General features: G+C 38.4%; 2 protein-coding genes across 12 annotated transcripts in view; one reads left to right on the top strand and one right to left on the bottom strand.

Annotated features, from left to right (window-relative positions):
• The window catches only part of LOC129723323 (uncharacterized), a 243,328-nt gene that overhangs the window by 101,586 nt on the left and 123,555 nt on the right, over positions 1-18,187 (top strand). The window lies entirely within an intron of this gene.
• Positions 10,901-14,322, bottom strand: LOC129723326 (G8 domain-containing protein DDB_G0286311-like). 3 transcript variants are annotated; one of them, XM_055677499.1, is made up of 3 exons: positions 14,068-14,322; positions 12,213-12,697; positions 11,555-11,676 (listed from the first exon to the last, which is right to left on the bottom strand). In XM_055677499.1, the coding sequence occupies exons 1-2, from the start codon at positions 14,309-14,311 to the stop codon at positions 12,246-12,248; spliced, it is 696 nt and encodes a 231-aa protein (XP_055533474.1). In that variant the 5' UTR covers positions 14,312-14,322; the 3' UTR covers positions 11,555-11,676; positions 12,213-12,245. The 3 variants fall into 3 exon arrangements, with proteins under 3 accessions (XP_055533471.1, XP_055533473.1, XP_055533474.1); XM_055677496.1 differs by lacking the exon at positions 12,213-12,697 and having other exon boundaries at positions 10,901-11,676; XM_055677498.1 differs by having other exon boundaries at positions 11,543-12,697.

Below are 18,187 nucleotides of genomic sequence, written 5' to 3'. Positions count from 1 at the left end.
TATTCAAGGGGAATAGTTGCTCTAAGTTTTAGTAAGGGTGCCACCCCTCTGAACCCCTCCCAGTTTATGTGAGACCCAAATATGTCTGTGCCTTTTTTTATTTTTTCCTACTGATTGAACAAACGCATGGATTTATCATACGTATCAAATGTCCTTTGCATCAAATCATGTCGAGTAGATGAAATACGATTAACAAAAGTAAATTTTGAAGTTACCAAATTATTTCAGTGCAAAATCACATAACTACGTATTTTCATAGAAAGTCAAAAAAGATGTTCTACTGAGGGAGATTGTAGCTGTGTCCTTCAAGTTTTCTACTCTACATTTTTAGAATTAGGTCTTCTAAGTCCAAATATGTTAAAAGATTCATTCTAGCATATACAGATTTTGAGAAAAACAAGTTTGAATTCACTAAAGTACGAATTTTCATGGAAATTCGATTTTCTCAGTCTCTCACAGTAGGTTTCTATTTTGTTTTTCCATTTTTCAACTTTGCATTTTTAGAAAAAGGTCTCCTGAATTCAAATATGGCGAAAGATTTATTCTAGCATGAACAGATTTTGAGAAAAACAAGTTTGAATTCACTGAAGTACGAATTTTCATGGAAATTCGATTTTCTCAGTCTCTCACAGTAGGTTTCTATTTTGTTTTTCCATTTTTCAACTTGACATTTTTAGAAAAAGGTCTCCTGAATTCAAATATGGCGAAAGATTTATTCTAGCATGAACAGATTTTGAGAAAAACAAGTTTGAATTCACTAAAGTACGAATTTTCATGGAAATTCGATTTTCTCAGTCTCTCACAGTAGGTTTCTATTTTGTTTTTCCATTTTTCAACTTTACATTTTTAGAAAAAGGTCTCCTGAATTCAAATATGGCGAAAGATTTATTCTAGCATGAACAGATTTTAAGAAAAACAAGTTTGAATTCACTAAAGTACGAATTTTCATGGAAATTCGATTTTCTCAGTCTCTCACAGTAGGTTTCTATTTTGTTTTTCCATTTTTCAACTTTGCAATTCTAGAAAAAGGTCTCCTGAATTCAAATATGGCGAAAGATTCATTCTAGCATGAACAGATTTTGAGAAAAACAAGTTTGAATTCACTAAAGTACGAATTTTCATGGAAATTCGATTTTCTCAGTCTCTCACAGTAGGTTTCTATTTTGTTTTTCCATTTTTCAACTTTACATTTTTAGAAAAAGGTCTCCTGAATTCAAATATGGCGAAAGATTTATTCTAGCATGAACAGATTTTGAGTGAAACATGGTTAAAACTATCAAAGTATGTACGTCTTAGACAAGTAATTATATCTGTATCTAACTAGATACCAGCAACTCGGTATCAAAGTTTTGGTTCATAGCATAGAGCAGAATTCGTATATTTATAAACCATACGGAATCTCGGGTTGGTTTAGAAATATACGAACTGAAAAAAAAAAAATTAAAGCCTTTCAAGTTTTAAAACAAAAAAAAGAGTCACGTGGCTTGTGATTAGTCTTTAGAGTAAATAAAGCGGACGATAGAGTTTTTTTTTTTGTTTTCTTGGACAATTTATACGGAGACTACGGTCGGAACTACGAATAACTAACCAAACCAACGAAGATAAAAAAAATCGATGTGAGCACTGGCACCGCAAAACGTTTGTGTTAGTGTGTACCTTAGTCAGTACCTTAGTACCTTAGTGAGTTCAAACTCGTTTTTCTCAAAATCAGTTCATGCAAGAATAAATCTTTCGCCATATTTGGATTCAGGAGACCTTTTATAAAAATGCAAAGTTAAAAAATGGAAAAATAAAACAAAAATCTACTGTGAGAGACTGAGAAAATCAAATTTTTATGAAAATTCGTACTTTGGTGAATTCAAACTTGTTTTTCTCAAAATCTGTTCATGCAAGAATAAATCTTTCGCCATATTTGAATTCAGGAGACCTTTTTCTAAAAATGCAAAGTTGAAAAATGGAAAAACAAAATAGAAACCTACTGTGAGAGACTGAGAAAATCGAATTTCCATGAAAATTCGTACTTTAGTGAATTCAAACTTGTTTTTCTCAAAATCTGTATATGCTAGAATGAATCTTTTAACATATTTGGACTTAGAAGACCTAATTCTAAAAATGTAGAGTAGAAAACTTGAAGGACACAGCTACAATCTCCCTCAGTAGAACATCTTTTTTGACTTTCTATGAAAATACGTAGTTATGTGATTTTGCACTGAAATAATTTGGTAACTTCAAAATTTACTTTTGTTAATCGTATTTCATCTACTCGACATGATTTGATGCAAAGGACATTTGATACGTATGATAAATCCATGCGTTTGTTCAATCAGTAGGAAAAAATAAAAAAAGGCACAGACATATTTGGGTCTCACATAAACTGGGAGGGGTTCAGAGGGGTGGCACCCTTACTAAAACTTAGAGCAACTATTCCCCTTGAATAATATTCCGAGTTTACTCAAATCGGCCGCAGCATCGCTGAGAACGACCATTTTCTAAAAAAAAGTTCCGTCCCGGGTCTTTACGGGTTAATAATAATCTATCGTTATAAATTACATCTCTATTAAATACAAATATTAGCGTTTATAGTTCAATCAAATCGACACGGACAACAGGAAAAGTGTTTAGGTTATGAAGGAATTACTCCCTTGTAGTACTAATTGCACAAATTTATGTTTATTTGTAGTACGTACCTGAAACTGTGTAAACATTCAAATCGTTTTTTACTCTAAATTCGGTGGTAGGAAGATCGATTCTAATGGCTAGTTATAGCATATTGGAAACTAAGGAAAATGGTTTGGTAAATCGAATAATTCAAAAATGCTTATTTTTGTGGAATAATTTAGTGCTTTTCTATACCTATTCATGGGTAAATTAGCCACTATGGAAGCGACGGTTACTTCGAGAGAGACGATTGCATATTTTACATACTATTAGAATTTGCATTCGAAAAACAATCGCTCTCAAAAACATTGTAAAGCGAGATGCAGCTATGAAGAAATATGTTTCTCAAACTAGTCGACCCAACGGTTATGCAAATTCTGCTCGTGTAATGAGGTGAAAATTTGTACATATCATATTGATATCTACAACTCGACGGAAGAATTCAAGACATAATCGTGAAAAAGCATATCCAGCTTTAGTTCGGTAGTCGACTGCACGGTGCATGCTGTTCCAGCATCTGTAATTGATCATAAATAATAAATTACTTTGGCGAGAAACGTATTGCCGCCCGGAGAACAGTGTTCGCATGTCCACCAGCGACAGGGGAGCGGTACTGCGGTAGAGCGGGACATGGAATGCATCACATCCAACGAAAACATAGGTTGTAACGTTTCAACAGCTGACTTGTAGAGGCTGCACTTTCGCGATCTTCTCTTCTCTTGACTCTCAGCAGATCGTGCCAAATGAAAATACCTAATAAATATCTATCATTCATCTCTTCGCGCTGCACGCTGCTGCAATACAATCACTTCAGCAGTTGAAAACGAAAATGTTGTATACGCGATGGTATCGGTGGTACTGGCGTGGCGCAGTACCTCTAGTGGAAGGGAAAAGTCGCCGTAAAACCGGGAAGTAGGATGGAAACCACTCCTGATGCGCGCAGTCCAAGCGAGGCCGTATATTATCGCGCGCCAATCGTTGCTCCAAGCGCCATGACAAAGCGCGGCAAACCATACGGAGCGGATCTATATGTACTCTCTTCGGGCATTCGGTGGCGAAACCATCCAGTGCGTAGATGTAAGTGTGCGGCTAATAATAGGCGAATAAAGAAACAACTGACAGACAGCACGGCATACAGGCAGTCAGAGCACTTGAGAGCTAAATAGCGCCATTATTACCTCTGTACCTTGCAATGCGGATGGGGACTTTACTTGATATTGTTTGTCTTTATGAATGGTGGAGATGAGAGGGTTATGCAAACGCATGTTCAATGATGTTTAATAACAAATATAACCAAAATCCTGTTTCGAGCAAGTATCTATTGAGCCTATGTCTGATAATAGTGAGAATTTGTTGTACAGGTACTGGTTTCTCTCTTTGCTATTAATTACTGTTCAGAAAGCTCCGCGATTGTAAGATATTTTACGCATTGCAGAATATTTCAAACAGCCTTGTTTTTGGGTAATTTAATTCCTAAAGCTCCAGAAAAAAAAGTTCCTAACTTAGGCTAGGACATTAGGAACGTCAAAATCAGTTTTTATTCATGTACCTATTTTAACTTTATTGTTGAACTGCTGATCTAATTTAAAATCCATTTTTTAATAGATTGAAATCGAAGTATAAAGCCAAACGATGGGAAGGTTTTAAGCAGTCGTCGTTTCACGTGTCTTGGTCTAACTTTACATTACATTTGTAACCAAACCACAACAATTGTAATTTTGAAGCGTCTGTTTCCAATTGATTCGATTGTTCACTTCCGGTTCTTACGAAAACCTGACGAGTTAAATATTTTTCTTTCAGGCTTAATTTTCTTTCGAAGTCACGATTTTTCACATCTGAACCATTCGTTGTTGCACTAATAATAATGATTGCTGTTTCTCCAAGTCGAAATGCAAAACCTTTCGCTTATTGTTGCCGCCGCTCTGTGCGCACAAAAAGTGAAACTTTTAATTGCGGTACAGATCAGGGCACCGAGTCTAGCACTAGTGCCTGCGTGAACAATTAATACAATGCTTTTTCCGGAGTGTTCACAGCGAAGACAGCCGTTCCAGCCAATTTTTATGCTTTGCAGCTCCGCTCGAGTGATATGCATATTTCGGTTCGGTGACTAAGTTAGATCTAAATGATAACCAAATGAGTGGTGCGCAGTCTACGGCGACATCATCACCTTATGGTTCAAAGAATTCGCTCCCAGCAATCGCAGTTCGCTGATGTACAAAATTCAAGCCCATTTGGAAGGCGACCGGCATTTAAACGAGCAAAGATCAACATCACCGTTGACCTGGTTCAGAGAATCTGATTTTCAGGTCAGGCTATCCACATCTCTTCGCCGTTAGCGGCTTGATAGTTCTTTGTGTGATTTATTATTACTGCAAAGCAGTTTGAAGTGTGAATAGAGGTTTAATCTTTTTGCCAGCTAGGATTTTTTAATAGATAGGTAACGAAGTTTGTTTATTTTCTTGTATTAGTCAACTTCAGAAACTGGACAGAGTCTTCTTTTTACAACACTCACGAACTCTTTTTGCGTACAGAAATGTGATTGTTAGTTGCACGAAGGAGGACAAGTGATCACAGCGGTTTCGGTATATTATGTTCCGCGGAAGAGATTAACGTCTAGGGTTATTATCCCGAGGTCGAAAGCTGCAGAAATCTCCGTCTGCGAGCTACCGTTTGGTGGAGAAAAGCCAAGAGTCATCAAATACAGCCATGATGCTGCTACTGTGCGCCATTTTCACAAACGAAACACGGTTCCGTTACAGCTTAGCTTCGATAATTCGACCGGTTTTCGAGTACCCGGCACTGATTTGGCTGCTTTAATGGTAGAATTTTTTTAATGACTAAGATATTTACGCTCACACGGTAATTTTCGCTTTAAAATTGCAACGAACCAACAATGTTTCCCTGTTGGGCGTTGATTATGTGTGAAAGGAGCAGCGTAACGACTCAATTGCACCGACCGCAGAAAGACGCCATGTTAAAGTTATGCATCCGATCAGCATCGAGCAGCCAGTGAGTTGCTCCCGTGTGTAATTTGCAGTGCATAATGACTGTGGGATTTGCCCGATATAATGAGCACTTTATTTGACGCAGTTACTTTCAAAAGATCTAATCAAACAGGCGCAGCCCTCCAACTTTGACGCTTAGATTTTAGGTATTACCGTTACATTCATCTGAAAAAAGTTTTTGCTTAGTTTTTCCTTGAGAAGTTAGAACCATAAACCGGAATAATTAACTTATGGAAACTATAGTGTCTGCTTAAGGTCTGTAGTAAGATCAGTAAGAAATATCAGAATGACCTCCAAATTGTTTACAAATTACATTTAATTCAAATGAACTCCTTGCATGCTATTTTGCGATTTAATACGGGTTCTATTCACGAGTACCGGAATGTTATATTTTCTCGATAACTCAAACCGGGAACCATTACTTTTTCCGCTGGCCTTGATGGCAGTCGAATTCGAAGTAGTGGTTTCGTTTTTCTCCTCTTAATACGTAAATCAAACGGTAGAGAGATAATTTTGAAAAGTTTTCCAGCATCCCATTGCAAAAATAGTTGGCCTCTGGCGCCCTAAGTGACATATTAGGACGGCACTGTAAACATCTTTCACTCGGCAGAGCACTTCATGCGATGCGAAGACCATACATACCAACGTTTGATCATCGTCATCTATACTGTGGCTGGTGGTGGCGCTAATCAAGATTAATAGTATCCTTCACAGAGCACGTGCTAGCTTTGGTTGCTGCAAGCCGTAACCCTAATCTTGCGCAAGGTGTGAAATCACGAATCGAAAGTACACTCCGATTTTCACGGCACACTTTTTTTTCATTCGAGACGACCCCCAACAGACTGGAAATCAATGAAAATTCGACTGCACTGAAACAAATTCGTACCTGTTCATAGTCAAACATTGGTGATGTTTGGTATTACTATCTAATGAGGGATGAGGTTTAATGAATTAAAACATGCCCATCTTCTTTTCCCGTGTTACAGGCCAGTGAGCAGCCGGTGATGTGTTGCATAGACGTGAGCACCATAAAACGTACTGACCAGTCAACTGTTCATTTTCATGTCATTCTCCAGCATCTGCTTTCGTCATTTGAAATCAACATGCCCATTTCTTTATTCGCGTCGTGTTGTAGCATCTTGCTATAGTATATTTATCTGGCATCACTGTAATTGTGGTTGAGAGTATTGTTTTAATTCTAATATTTTATTGCATTTTTGCGGTGTATTTACTCGTAGCGTTATTTCAATTTGTGTCCTACCAATCGTGTCATATTGCTGTGTATCAAACTATTGGAGTAGAGTGAATCCATTTTTCAATATCCGTGCATAATCGAGAATCTGGGATGATTGATTTTGTTTAAATCACTGTTCGTTTCTAAAACATTTTTTTTCAGTGCAGGATCTCAAATTAAATTGTCCAAATATTTCTGAATGTAAGTTAAAGAATTCCCTAAAAGTCATTGATTGGAATCTTTTCTCTATCTGTTGTCTTCAACCCTTTTCAAATGTTGGTCCAGTTAATTCGAAAAAATGTATGCAAATTTGTTTGTTTTAGTAAGGCCTACAACACGCCCATAAATTTTCATCGAATTCTGAAAGAGTACAGCCAACATCTTGTCGAGTTGGCGCGAAATCGGTCCATAGAACCAGGCTAATTTAAGGGAAAATTTCGTACCCATAGGACCTGTTTTTTGTTTCGCATTACAGATTCGCGGTTATCGATCGCGATAGAACTCTGGTAACTCTCTGGTTACCTACGTCTAACCGTGAAAGACGAACTTTTGGTCCTCTAATCATTTGGGACTATAAACGCCATGCGCGATGCAAAGAAAGTTTTTGTCGAGTGTATATTTTCTGATTTACAGCTTTTCACGAAAAAAAAATTAACCTCTTTCTAAAGTGTTTGCTATACATGCTAAAAGGTTTGCTATACATTCAGTAGTTGTTGTAATGGCGGCCGTGGTCGTAGCTGGTTGTGGTGTAGTTTTTTTTTCTTCATCTATAGTTAATTTGACACGGCACAAATACAATTCAATGTTTAACGGCGCCAATTATATCTGGTAGCTTACTTTCTAAAGTATCTTAATAACTTAAAGCAAATTTTTTATCCTCGCTGCCGACTACGAGCTGAAACTAAATCTAACTTAAAGCTAGAATATTTTGCATTAAAAGCACAGGTTTGCTGTTTGATGGTTTTCATTGCCATAGGTAAGCAGCATATTAAAATTGTTCCGCTGCTGGGCCAAGATATTACGGACTGGCATATTGGGTTGTTTCCATCGGGCCTTCATCTGTTCATGTTGTTCATATCGTGCCGGTCTGATAGCTGTTTCCGGATCCGGGGTCTTAACGTGTTCTTGTCGTTTGGTTGGATGTAGGCGGAAGGGGATAGAACTAAACTGGGGCGTGGATGGATTTCAGGAAAACGTATATGAGGGACATGTAGGATAGGTCACGGTTCGCCAAGACATCACGAACAGGAAGCTATTAATTTAGACCTGGCGTCACGGTGTACAGGGCATGACCAAACAACGTGCTCTATGTCGTGGTAACCCTCACCACAAGCACAGATACCACTCTCCCCGAGCCCAACACGACGGAGATGCGCGTCAAATCTATAGTGATTGGACATAAGCCGAGACATCACGCAAATGAAATCCCGACCTACATCCAACCCCTTGAACCACGGGTTCGTCGATACCTTGGGGATTATGGAATGTAACCACCTTCCCAGTTCCCCCTTGGTCCAAGAATTTTGCCAACTGATGATCGTATTCTGACGTACAAATGCGAAAAATTCATTAAAGGCAATTGGTCTTTCATAAATATCACCGTTTGCTGTGCCCACCTTAGCCAAAGAGTCCGCTTTCTCATTACCCGGTATCGAGCAGTGAGAAGGGACCCACGCTAAGGTAATCTGAGTAGATTTTTCGGACAAAGCACTCAGATGTTCCCGTATTTTCCCCAGGAAATACGGAGAGTGCTTAACATCTTTCATCGATCGGAGAGCCTCAATGGAACTGAGACTGTCCGTAAAGATGAAAGAATGGTCCGTGGGCATTTTTTCGATAATCCCTAGGGTGTACTGAATTGCAGCTAATTCTGCAACGTAAACAGAAGCAGGATTATCGAGCTTATGGGAGACGGTTGAATTGTTATTGAAGACACCGAAGCCAGTGGACCCATCAAGAAGTGATCCGTCAGTGTAGTACATATTGTCGCAGTTGATGTTTCGATATTTATTGGAAAAAATTTTAGGGATCTGCTGCACGCGTAAATGATCCGGGATTCCACGAGTTTCTTCTATCATGGATGTATCGAAAAACACAGTAGAATTGTGGTGTAGTTGATGTAGCTTCAGTTGAAGTTGAAGCCGCAGACGTAGTTGAAGTTGGTTCCGATGTAGTCGAAGTAAGCTCAGTGGTAGTTGAAGTTGCTTCCGAAATAGTTGAGGTAGTGTCTGTTGTAGTTGAAGTAGCCTCAGTTGTAGTTGAAGTTCCGGACGTGGTCGAAGTTGCTTCCGATATAGTTGATGTAGTCGAAGTTGCTTGCGGCGTAGTTGAAGTAAGTTCAGTTGTAGTTGAAGTTGCTTCCGATGTAGTTGAGGTAGTGTCTGTTGTAGTTGAAGTAGCCTAAGTTGTAGTTGAAGTTACTGGTGTAGTTGATGTAGTCGAAGACTCAGACGTAGTTGAAGTTGTTTCCGATGTAGTTGAAGTTAGTTCAGATGTAGATGAAGTTGCTGGTGTAGTTGATGTAGTCGATGTCTCAGAAGTAGTTGAAGTTGCTTCCGATGTAGTTGAAGTAGTTCCAGTTGTAGGCGAAGTTCCGGGCGTAGTCGAAGTTGCTTCCGATGTAGATGTTGTAGTGGAAATCCCTAATGTAGTTGAAGTTGCTTCCGATGTAGTTGAAATAAGTTCAGTTGTAGTCGAAGTAGTCTCAGTTGTGGTTGAGTTGCTTCCGATGTAGTTGAGGTAGCCTCAGTTGTAGTTGAAGTTGCTTCCGATGTAGTTGAGGTAGCTTCAGTAGTAGTTGATGTAGTCGAAGTCTCAGGTGTAGATGAAGTTGCTTCCGATGTAGTTGATGTAGTCGAGGTCCCAGATGTAGTTGAAGTTGCTTCCGATGTAGTTGATGTAGTCGAGGTCCCAGATGTAGTTGAAGTTGCTTCCGACGTAGTTGAAATGAGTTCAGTTGTAGTGGAAGTTGCTTCCGGTGAAGTTGAGGTAGAGGCTGTCGTAGTTGGAGTAGTGTCAGTTGTGGTTGAGGTTTCAGTCGTAGTTGAAGTTGTCTCCGATGTAGTTGAAGTAGCGTCTGTTGCAGTGGAAGTAGTCTCAGTCGTAGTTGATGTAGCCGAAGTCCCGGACGTAGTAGAAGTTGCTTCCGATGAAGATGAAGCAAGCTCAGTTGTAGTTGAACTAGTTGTGGTTGAAGTTACTTCCGATGAGGTTGAGGTAGAGTCTGTTGTCGTTGCAGTAGTCTCAGTTGTAGTTGAGGTTTCAGTCGTAGTTGAAGTGGTCTCCGATGTAGTTGAGGTAGAGTCTGTTGTCGTTGGGGTAGTCTCAGTGGTAGTCGATGTTCCGGACGTAGTTGAAGTTGCTTCCGTCGTACTGGAAGTGGTCTCAGTTGTAGTTGCGGTTTCAGTCGTAGTTGAAGTGGTCTCCGATGTAGTTGAGGTAGAGTCTGTTGTAGTTGGAGTAGTCTCAGTGGTAGTCGATGTTCCGGACGCTTCCGTCGTACTGGAAGTGGTCTCAGTTGTAGTTGAAGTAACCTCAGTTGTAGTTGAAGTAGCCGCAGTTGTAGTTGCTGTAGTCGGAACTGTGATTGTAGTTGTAGAAACGGTTGTAGTTGTACTAGTACCGGGAGCTACGATAGTTGATGTAAAGAAATTTCGTAATACTCTCGAAATTTGGCTTTTTCATTGCGACGCAGCATTCGCAAGTGTCGAATCCATTGGATATAATCCGCCACTAAAGTCTGCCTTCGGGCGCGTGTTTGAACAGTTTGTGCGAGTTCCATGTTTTTGAAATTGTTCGTCTTGATCAAATATCTAGATCCATAGGAGTTAGGAGACAGCTGCAAATTTTTGATGCATGCAAGATCTGTTGAATAGTGATAGTTGTTATTTGAAATGATATAACTATAACTTATTCAATACGCTACTATTGCAGCTAATGTAATAAAACAATAAATAAGGTCCCATTCATTGGCTTGTTGGATTTAGCATTTTAACTAAAAGGCTTGAAAGTCACAGTGTAGTTCCAGCACACTGCAAAGAACTTTATTATCCTGATATCAATTCATCATCAATATTGAGTAAGAGGTAGTAAGAGGTTTGTTATACACTCTGATTTGAAGCTTTTCACAAAATATTTTTAAGCACTTTTAGTAAGAGGTTTGTTATACACCAGTAGTTGTAGTGGCTGCCGTGGTTGTCGTTGTAGTGGCGGCCGTAGTTGTCGGTGTAGTGGCGGCCGTGGTTGTCGGTGTAGTGGTGGGCGTAGTTGTCGGTGTAGTGGCAGCCGTGGTTGTCGGTGTAGTGGTGGGCGTAGTTGTCGGTGTAGTGGCGGCCGTAGTTGTCGGTGTAGTGGTAGGCGTGGTTGTCGGTGTAGTGGTGGGCGTAGTTGTCGGTGTAGTGGTAGGCGTGGTTGTCGGTGTAGTGGTGGGCGTAGTTGTCGGTGTAGTGGTAGGCGTAGTTGTCGGTGTAGTGGTGGGCGTAGTTGTCGGTGTAGTGGTGGGCGTAGTTGTCGGTGTAGTGGCGGCCGTGGTTGTAGTAGGGGCAACAGTAGTAGTCGTGAAATAATCGGCAATATATTGACGTAGTTTTGCTATTTCACTGCAGCGCAAGTCTCGCAAGTGTCGAATCCATCGAAAGTAATTACCCACTATGGTTTGCCTTCGTACACGGGTGTGTGTGTTATGAAAAGACTCCCCGGAATTTAAGGTGTCCATTTTAATCGTGTAACTGTATCCGTTAGAGTTCGAAGAAAGTTGCATGTTTTCGACGCATACAAGATCTGTTGGAGAAACAATTAGTTTAAAAGATGTCATATTGTATGAATCGATCGTTTGAGTTTGAATTTGTTAAAATACGTTTTTGTCATTCTACATGAAAAACAGATCTACTATGAAATTTTACGCGTTATTGAAATTTAACTTCAGCTCACTGACATTACTAGGTTTTCGAGAACAACCTTTTTGATTATTTTTTCGGCATTATAAGTTTACCCAATAAACGCTTTGTTTGATATTATGTAACTGAGACAAAACATTCTTGTTTTTCTGAAATCCCCTCTCAAAGAACAGTTTGTTTGTTATTTGACTGCAAAAACGTCTCAAAAAGTTGCTTCTATTATACTATTTAGTTTTCTCGATCTTAATTCAAATACATAAACACAGACTTAGCGTTGAATTAACGGTTGGTCTGTTGGATTTAACATTTCAATTATAATGCTAGAAAGTAAAGCATAGTTCCAGCTCGATGCAAAGAACTTTATTATCGAGATATCATTTTATGTTGAGCTGAGTTAATGTTTAAAAACATAAAGCCTACCCTACTAGTGTTTTTTTTCTGATTTAAAACTTTTCACAAAATTTTGTCAAGCACTCTCAGAAGGAAGCTTGTTATACACTCGGTAGTTGAATTAGCAGCTGCGGTTGTAGTAGTGGTGACACCGACTGTGGTTGCTGCAGTTGTAGTAGTTGTAGTAGCAGCCGTGGTTGTGGTAGTAGTGGCCGCCGTGGTTTTGGTAGTAGTAGCGGCCGTGGTTGTCGTAGTAGCAGCTGTGGTTGTAGTAGGAGCGGCAGTAGTTGTTGTAAAATAATCGGAAATATATTGTCGAAGTTTCGCTATTTCATTGCGGCGTATATTTCGCAAGTGTCGAATCCATCGAAAGTAATCAGCCGCGAGGATTTGTCTTCGTACACGAGTGTGTGCGTTGTGAGAAGATTCCACGGAATTTAAGGTGTCCGTTTTGATCGTGTACCTGTATCCACTAGAGTTCGAAGAAAGTTGCATGTTTTCTACGCATGCACGATCTGTTGGAGATACAATTTGTTTAAAACCTTCATATTGCATGAATTGAAATATTTTGGCTCGTGCTACAAAACCCTTCGTAGTCCCAGGTATGAGATTTTCAATATTGAGTTATTGTGTTTCTACACCCAACGCAAACGGGGAACATTTTATTACTTTAGGGCAATTTTTTATTACTTATTGTGTCTTATGACTGCGCATTATACACAAAGAGTAACAAACCAAAAGTAATAAAAATTATGACGGGCACACGCTTGTATGTGTTTCTGCAGGAGAACATACAGCCAAGCACCGCAATGCATGTGTTAGCAAGACTTCACTCGCTGCCTTTGTATTGATGCAACGATCAGATTCAATTTGTCCTCTTCATCCACACATAATGAGAATCTCACCCGTCAATCTCAAATATCTAATTAGAAACACTTTCGTTTCGTCCCCCAGTGTTTACTTGAAATGAAAATATGTTATACTGTCTGAACAGAGTTGCCGAAGTTGCGAATATTGTTCTGGATGGGCACGAGTTTTGTATTTTCAAACAGGTACAAATGAGTTTCCATGAACCAATGAGTATGTGTTTTAGATATCTTGCAGGTAAGCGAATGTTTTTGTTTTTCTCTAACGCAGTTTACAGATCGTGATGTCATTTCAAGACGCATTTCAAGTCTTTGAAATCATCAACGTTTGCATACTCTATGACGGGGAAAATGCTGCTTGGCAGCCTTTGCCATATTTTTTCTCTACTCCGTTTGCGAACTAATACACGCACACCGGATGAATTGGAGATTGATGAAACTTGTAACATATGCGACGGTGTGTGATTATTTTTGCTTGAGATGGAAAGGGAGCAATTTTCGACAGAAAAAATCTTGCATGTGGTTGAAACGACCATTATTAGATAGTCGTACTCCCGTAACACGTGCTAAATATATGGCAGTATGTGTTGTTACTTGACTGGGAAAGAATTGCCTTTAAAGTAATAGGTTTGTTACCCAAAAGGCAATTTTGCGCTATTGCTTCTAAAGTAATAAGGAAAAGTTTTGCGTGTACAGGAAAAACAGGTTAACCGTGAATTTTACGCATCATTGATATTTAAATTCAGCTCAATGACATAACTTACTGTATTTTCAACATTCAAAAGTATACCCAATAAATGTTTTCTGATACTAACTAAACTTCTGTTATTTAACTGAGGTGTGCTGGTTTTGAAACGCAGCTTAAGAAAAAACGTATTCAAAACATTCTTATTTTTTCCGGAAATCACCCCTCAAAACACAGTTCGCTCGTTGCTCGAGTGTAAGACCAATTAAAAAAATTGTTTCTATTCCACTATTTAGTTTTTTTTCGATTTTAATTCAAATACACTAACACAGACCTAACGTTGCATTAACGGATACATCACAGCTGCAGACGCATTCGTTGTTTTCCGGGAGGAAACGTCCTTCACAGCCACAGTTAGCACAATCCACAATGCAGGACACATTTTGGTTTCTTTTTTCGAGCCAAGCGCTCCGCTCTAATGGGTTCCCGCTGGCAAGGATTTGTTCTCGAACCACGCAGACGGAGATGACGATGGTAAACAACGCTACGGTAGTAGCAACTGAACACTGTTTCCTCATGTTTTCTGTGATGCACTGACGTTCAAGCAGATCGAACATCCTTTTGTCGTATAAATTGATGCGTCGATGGTTTACCATCCCGCCCGGCAGTTATTCGCATTATTTTCATTCCATCACGTAATTATCAGCAACATGTGGAAGGCAAGGTTTTTTTTTTATAAAAAGGGTGGTGAGTATATTTAGTCTTAGTATAGCCGCGCTTTATTATGGACAATGATAGTGACCGGTTCATTGTTTCTTTTTCGTTCCGCATAAAAAAATGTGCAGCACAGGCTTGTTTTTTTTTGCTAATTTATTTTAATTTTAATTATGTTTTTATTAACCGTTTGATCCTAGTTGGAGGGCCTGTTCAACTAGTTAAGTGTCAATTTTCATTTTATTTATGTGCATTTATTAAGAATATTTATTTGTATATAACGTATGATGTATTTTGTGACCGAATCTTATAAAGTTTACGTAGTCATGTTATTCACTAAACTTTTATCAAAATTAAACTCTCAATTTGCAGTCCATTACTCATCTTCAAAATAATATATGAACGGAAAAGGAATGAATTTTGACTTGTGAATATCTTTCATGAAAATATAGATGTAGGAAGGAAGTGCCACGTAAATTGTGAAAATTCGGAAATTTGATTCCGGAATCTTACTTGAAGCTCTACATAAATGGATTAAAAAAATCCCACCATAATCACTTTAGTCTTGGATCCGCGTAAAAAGGGTGGATTCTGAAATTCACACAGAGAAAAACTGCCTAAATCCCAAACACGCATAAAAAGTGATCTCAGCGAATCACCTTTGAGTGCAGTTATTTGAAAAAATGAAAAATATATTTTTGAATGAATTGAATATTTTAACATATCGATCACGAAAGTTAAAAAATAAATGTGTTCGAATCTTCAAGCTCTCATACTGACTCTTAAAGTATAGTAAATAGTTACTCCGCGGTTTTTACCCATACTGAAACTTATTTCGTTCTCGAGCGCAGCGAACCCATGAACTATAGGATTTCAGGTGTACAAAAATAGGAAAACTGACTGTCACCGATCAATTTTTCCTTTTTTTTTGTTAGAAAGTAGACACTTTAACAAAGAAAATTTCAACATTTCAGGACTGTAGCAGGTACTGTACCTGAGATATCGATAAGTGTATTATATTTTTCTAAACATTATTGATAGAGCTTTCAGAAAAACGTGTAGGTTTGTGACGAAATGTGACGAGGGGGATGGTGGGGGTCAAGCCAAGCTATGTAGTAAATATGAAACCAAGAAAAAAATTGGACTTTCGAATTGCTCTCTTTTATCACTGTTTTGTCTGTTTAGGGTCTTTTCTTGTTCATTTATTATACAAGGTATGTGTTCATTTATGATACAAGGTATGTTTTTGATAATAAAATTTTCAAAAATAAAGTCATGGGGGAAGGGGTGGGGCTTGTTATAAAGCTAAGTAATTATCTAGAGGAGGGTCCGGCTTTGTGACGAAAAGCTACGTCGTTTATGGATGTTCCCTAAATAGAAAAATACCGAAAGTGTTGAAAAATTGAGGATTTTTTTTTTTGTCCAATTACTCGTATGAAAATATCTCATAGTACTTTGCCATGCACAGTGAATTGCCCGGATTTGGGCAGAACTTCAAAACTCAAATTTTTGCATGTTTACTACGCTCTTAGATTTTGACGTAGGAGTACGCCTTTGTGTTCTATACTGAGGTACATTCAAGTAAAAATGAGAACGCTTCGCATGATATATCTGATTCCAAACGTTAATAACTTGTTCGGCAGATCTGAATATAACATTTTATTATTTTCGTAAGAATTCACATTAATAAGAAATGCATTTTTTCGTATACAGGTCGGACTCGATTATCCGGAACTTAAAAAAATTTTCATTCCAGATAATCGAGTTTTCCGGATAATCGAATCACACAAAAAATACTGAAATTTTGCGATTAACGAACATAAAATAAATATTTTATTTTCTTTATTTACTTGTATGATGCAGTAACGTAACTAGAAGTTATTTCTGAGGCAAAAAGGTGTAAAATCTTGAGAAGCAAAAAAAAAAAAATTGGACATTGATTATTTTCACTTAATTCGAACATGTCCCAAACATGCCGAAAGTGACTTAAATGGTAACAAATATGCCAAAAGAGATGGTAAAGACAAAATTTCGGAATGAAAATTGAAAACGGACACCAAAAAAGTGAAATTCCGGATAATCGAGTCTGAAATTCCGGATAATCGAGTTTCCGGATAATCGAGTCTCCGGATAATCGAGTCCGACCTGTATTTAAATTATAATTATAGTTTTGTGTTTATTTTTCTAAAAAAAAACGCTGTCTGTATGACAGAATTAAATTCAAGAATCAATCAGCGGATCGGCGAGAAAATTTGCATGTAAGGGTTTTAAGACCGGGGAAGGTTATGCTGGTTTGAGACCCCTCCTCTCTCTGGCCTTCCAGAGAAGGCTCCCATACAAATGAAACACACATTTCTGCATAACACAAGAACTAATCAAGCAAATGGAAATAAATTTGACAAATGGGCGTTTTTTGATGCAAAAAAAAATTCTACGGTGGTTTGACACCCCTCCCTCTTCTGGATGGAAGGGGTCCCATACAAATGGAACAAAAATTTCTGTATAACTCGAGAACTAACTAAGCAAATGGAACCAAATTTGACATGAAGAGGTTCTAGAGGGCAAGACATATCTTCATGGTAGTTTGATACCCCTCCCTCCTTTGGAAGAGAGGGCTTCCATATAAATGAAGAACAAATTTTTGCATCACACAAGAATTAACCAAGCAAATGGAATCAAATTTGGCAAATAGAGGTTTTTGGAAGCGAGAAATATTAAAAAGCTGGTTTGACACCCCTTCCTCTTCTGGAAGGGAGAGTTCCCATACAAATGAAACAAAAATGTATGCATAACACAAGAGCTAATCAAGCAATTGGAAATATATTTAACAACTGGAGGTTTTTGAAAGCAATAAATATTTCTACGGTGGACTAATACCCCTCTACTCTTGAAGAAACACAATTTTTTGCATAAATCAAGAACTAATAAAGCTAATGTAATCAAATTTGGCATGTGGAGGTTTTCTATGGTGGTTCGATACTCCTCCCTCCTTTGGAAGTGAGGGGTCCAATACAAATGAAACACAAATTTCTGCATAACTCGAGATCTAATCAAGAAAAATCAACCGTGAACATGTTCATACACTAAAGTCGCTTTTTATGCGAGGGATACGCGCCGCGCAAAAATAAACCGCTTGAATTCCGGAATCCGCGTAAAAAACCGCGTACACTCCGGAATCCGCGTAAAAAAAACCGCGTAAATTCCGCAATCCCAGTTAATAAATTCCATAATCCACGTAAGAAAAAAATACCCCGTAAATTCTAGAATCCGCGTAAAAAACCGTGTAACGCGCGTAATTTTGAAACAGAGGGCTCCCAAACAAATTTCTACAAAACTCGAGAATTGATTAAGCAAATGGAGCCAAATTTGAAAATTGAGGATTTAAGAGTATTCCATTATATTATATTCTATTTATATAATAAAAATAAATTATTGTCCGTATGCAACGATTAATCTTAAGAACAGGTCAGCGGATCGGCGTGAAAGTTTGTATGTAGCGGTTTTTGGGGCCAAGGTTATTATACTGATTTGAGACTCCTCTCCTTTCTAGAAGTGAGAGCTCCTATACAAATTAAACACAAAATTCTGCATGATACAAGAACTAAGAAAGCAAATGGAACCAAATTTGGTAAATGGAGGTTTTTCGGAGCATCAAACACTTCTATGGTGGTTTGACACCCCTCTCTCTTTTGGATGGGAGGGTCCCATACAAATGAAACACAAATATCTATAAAGCTCGG

Source organism: Wyeomyia smithii, chromosome 2, assembly GCF_029784165.1.
Source record: "Wyeomyia smithii strain HCP4-BCI-WySm-NY-G18 chromosome 2, ASM2978416v1, whole genome shotgun sequence".
Taxonomy (NCBI): Eukaryota; Metazoa; Arthropoda; class Insecta; order Diptera; family Culicidae; genus Wyeomyia; species Wyeomyia smithii.
The sequence above is the reverse complement of the archived record's forward strand: the minus strand, read 5'-3'. Positions and strand labels throughout refer to the sequence as shown.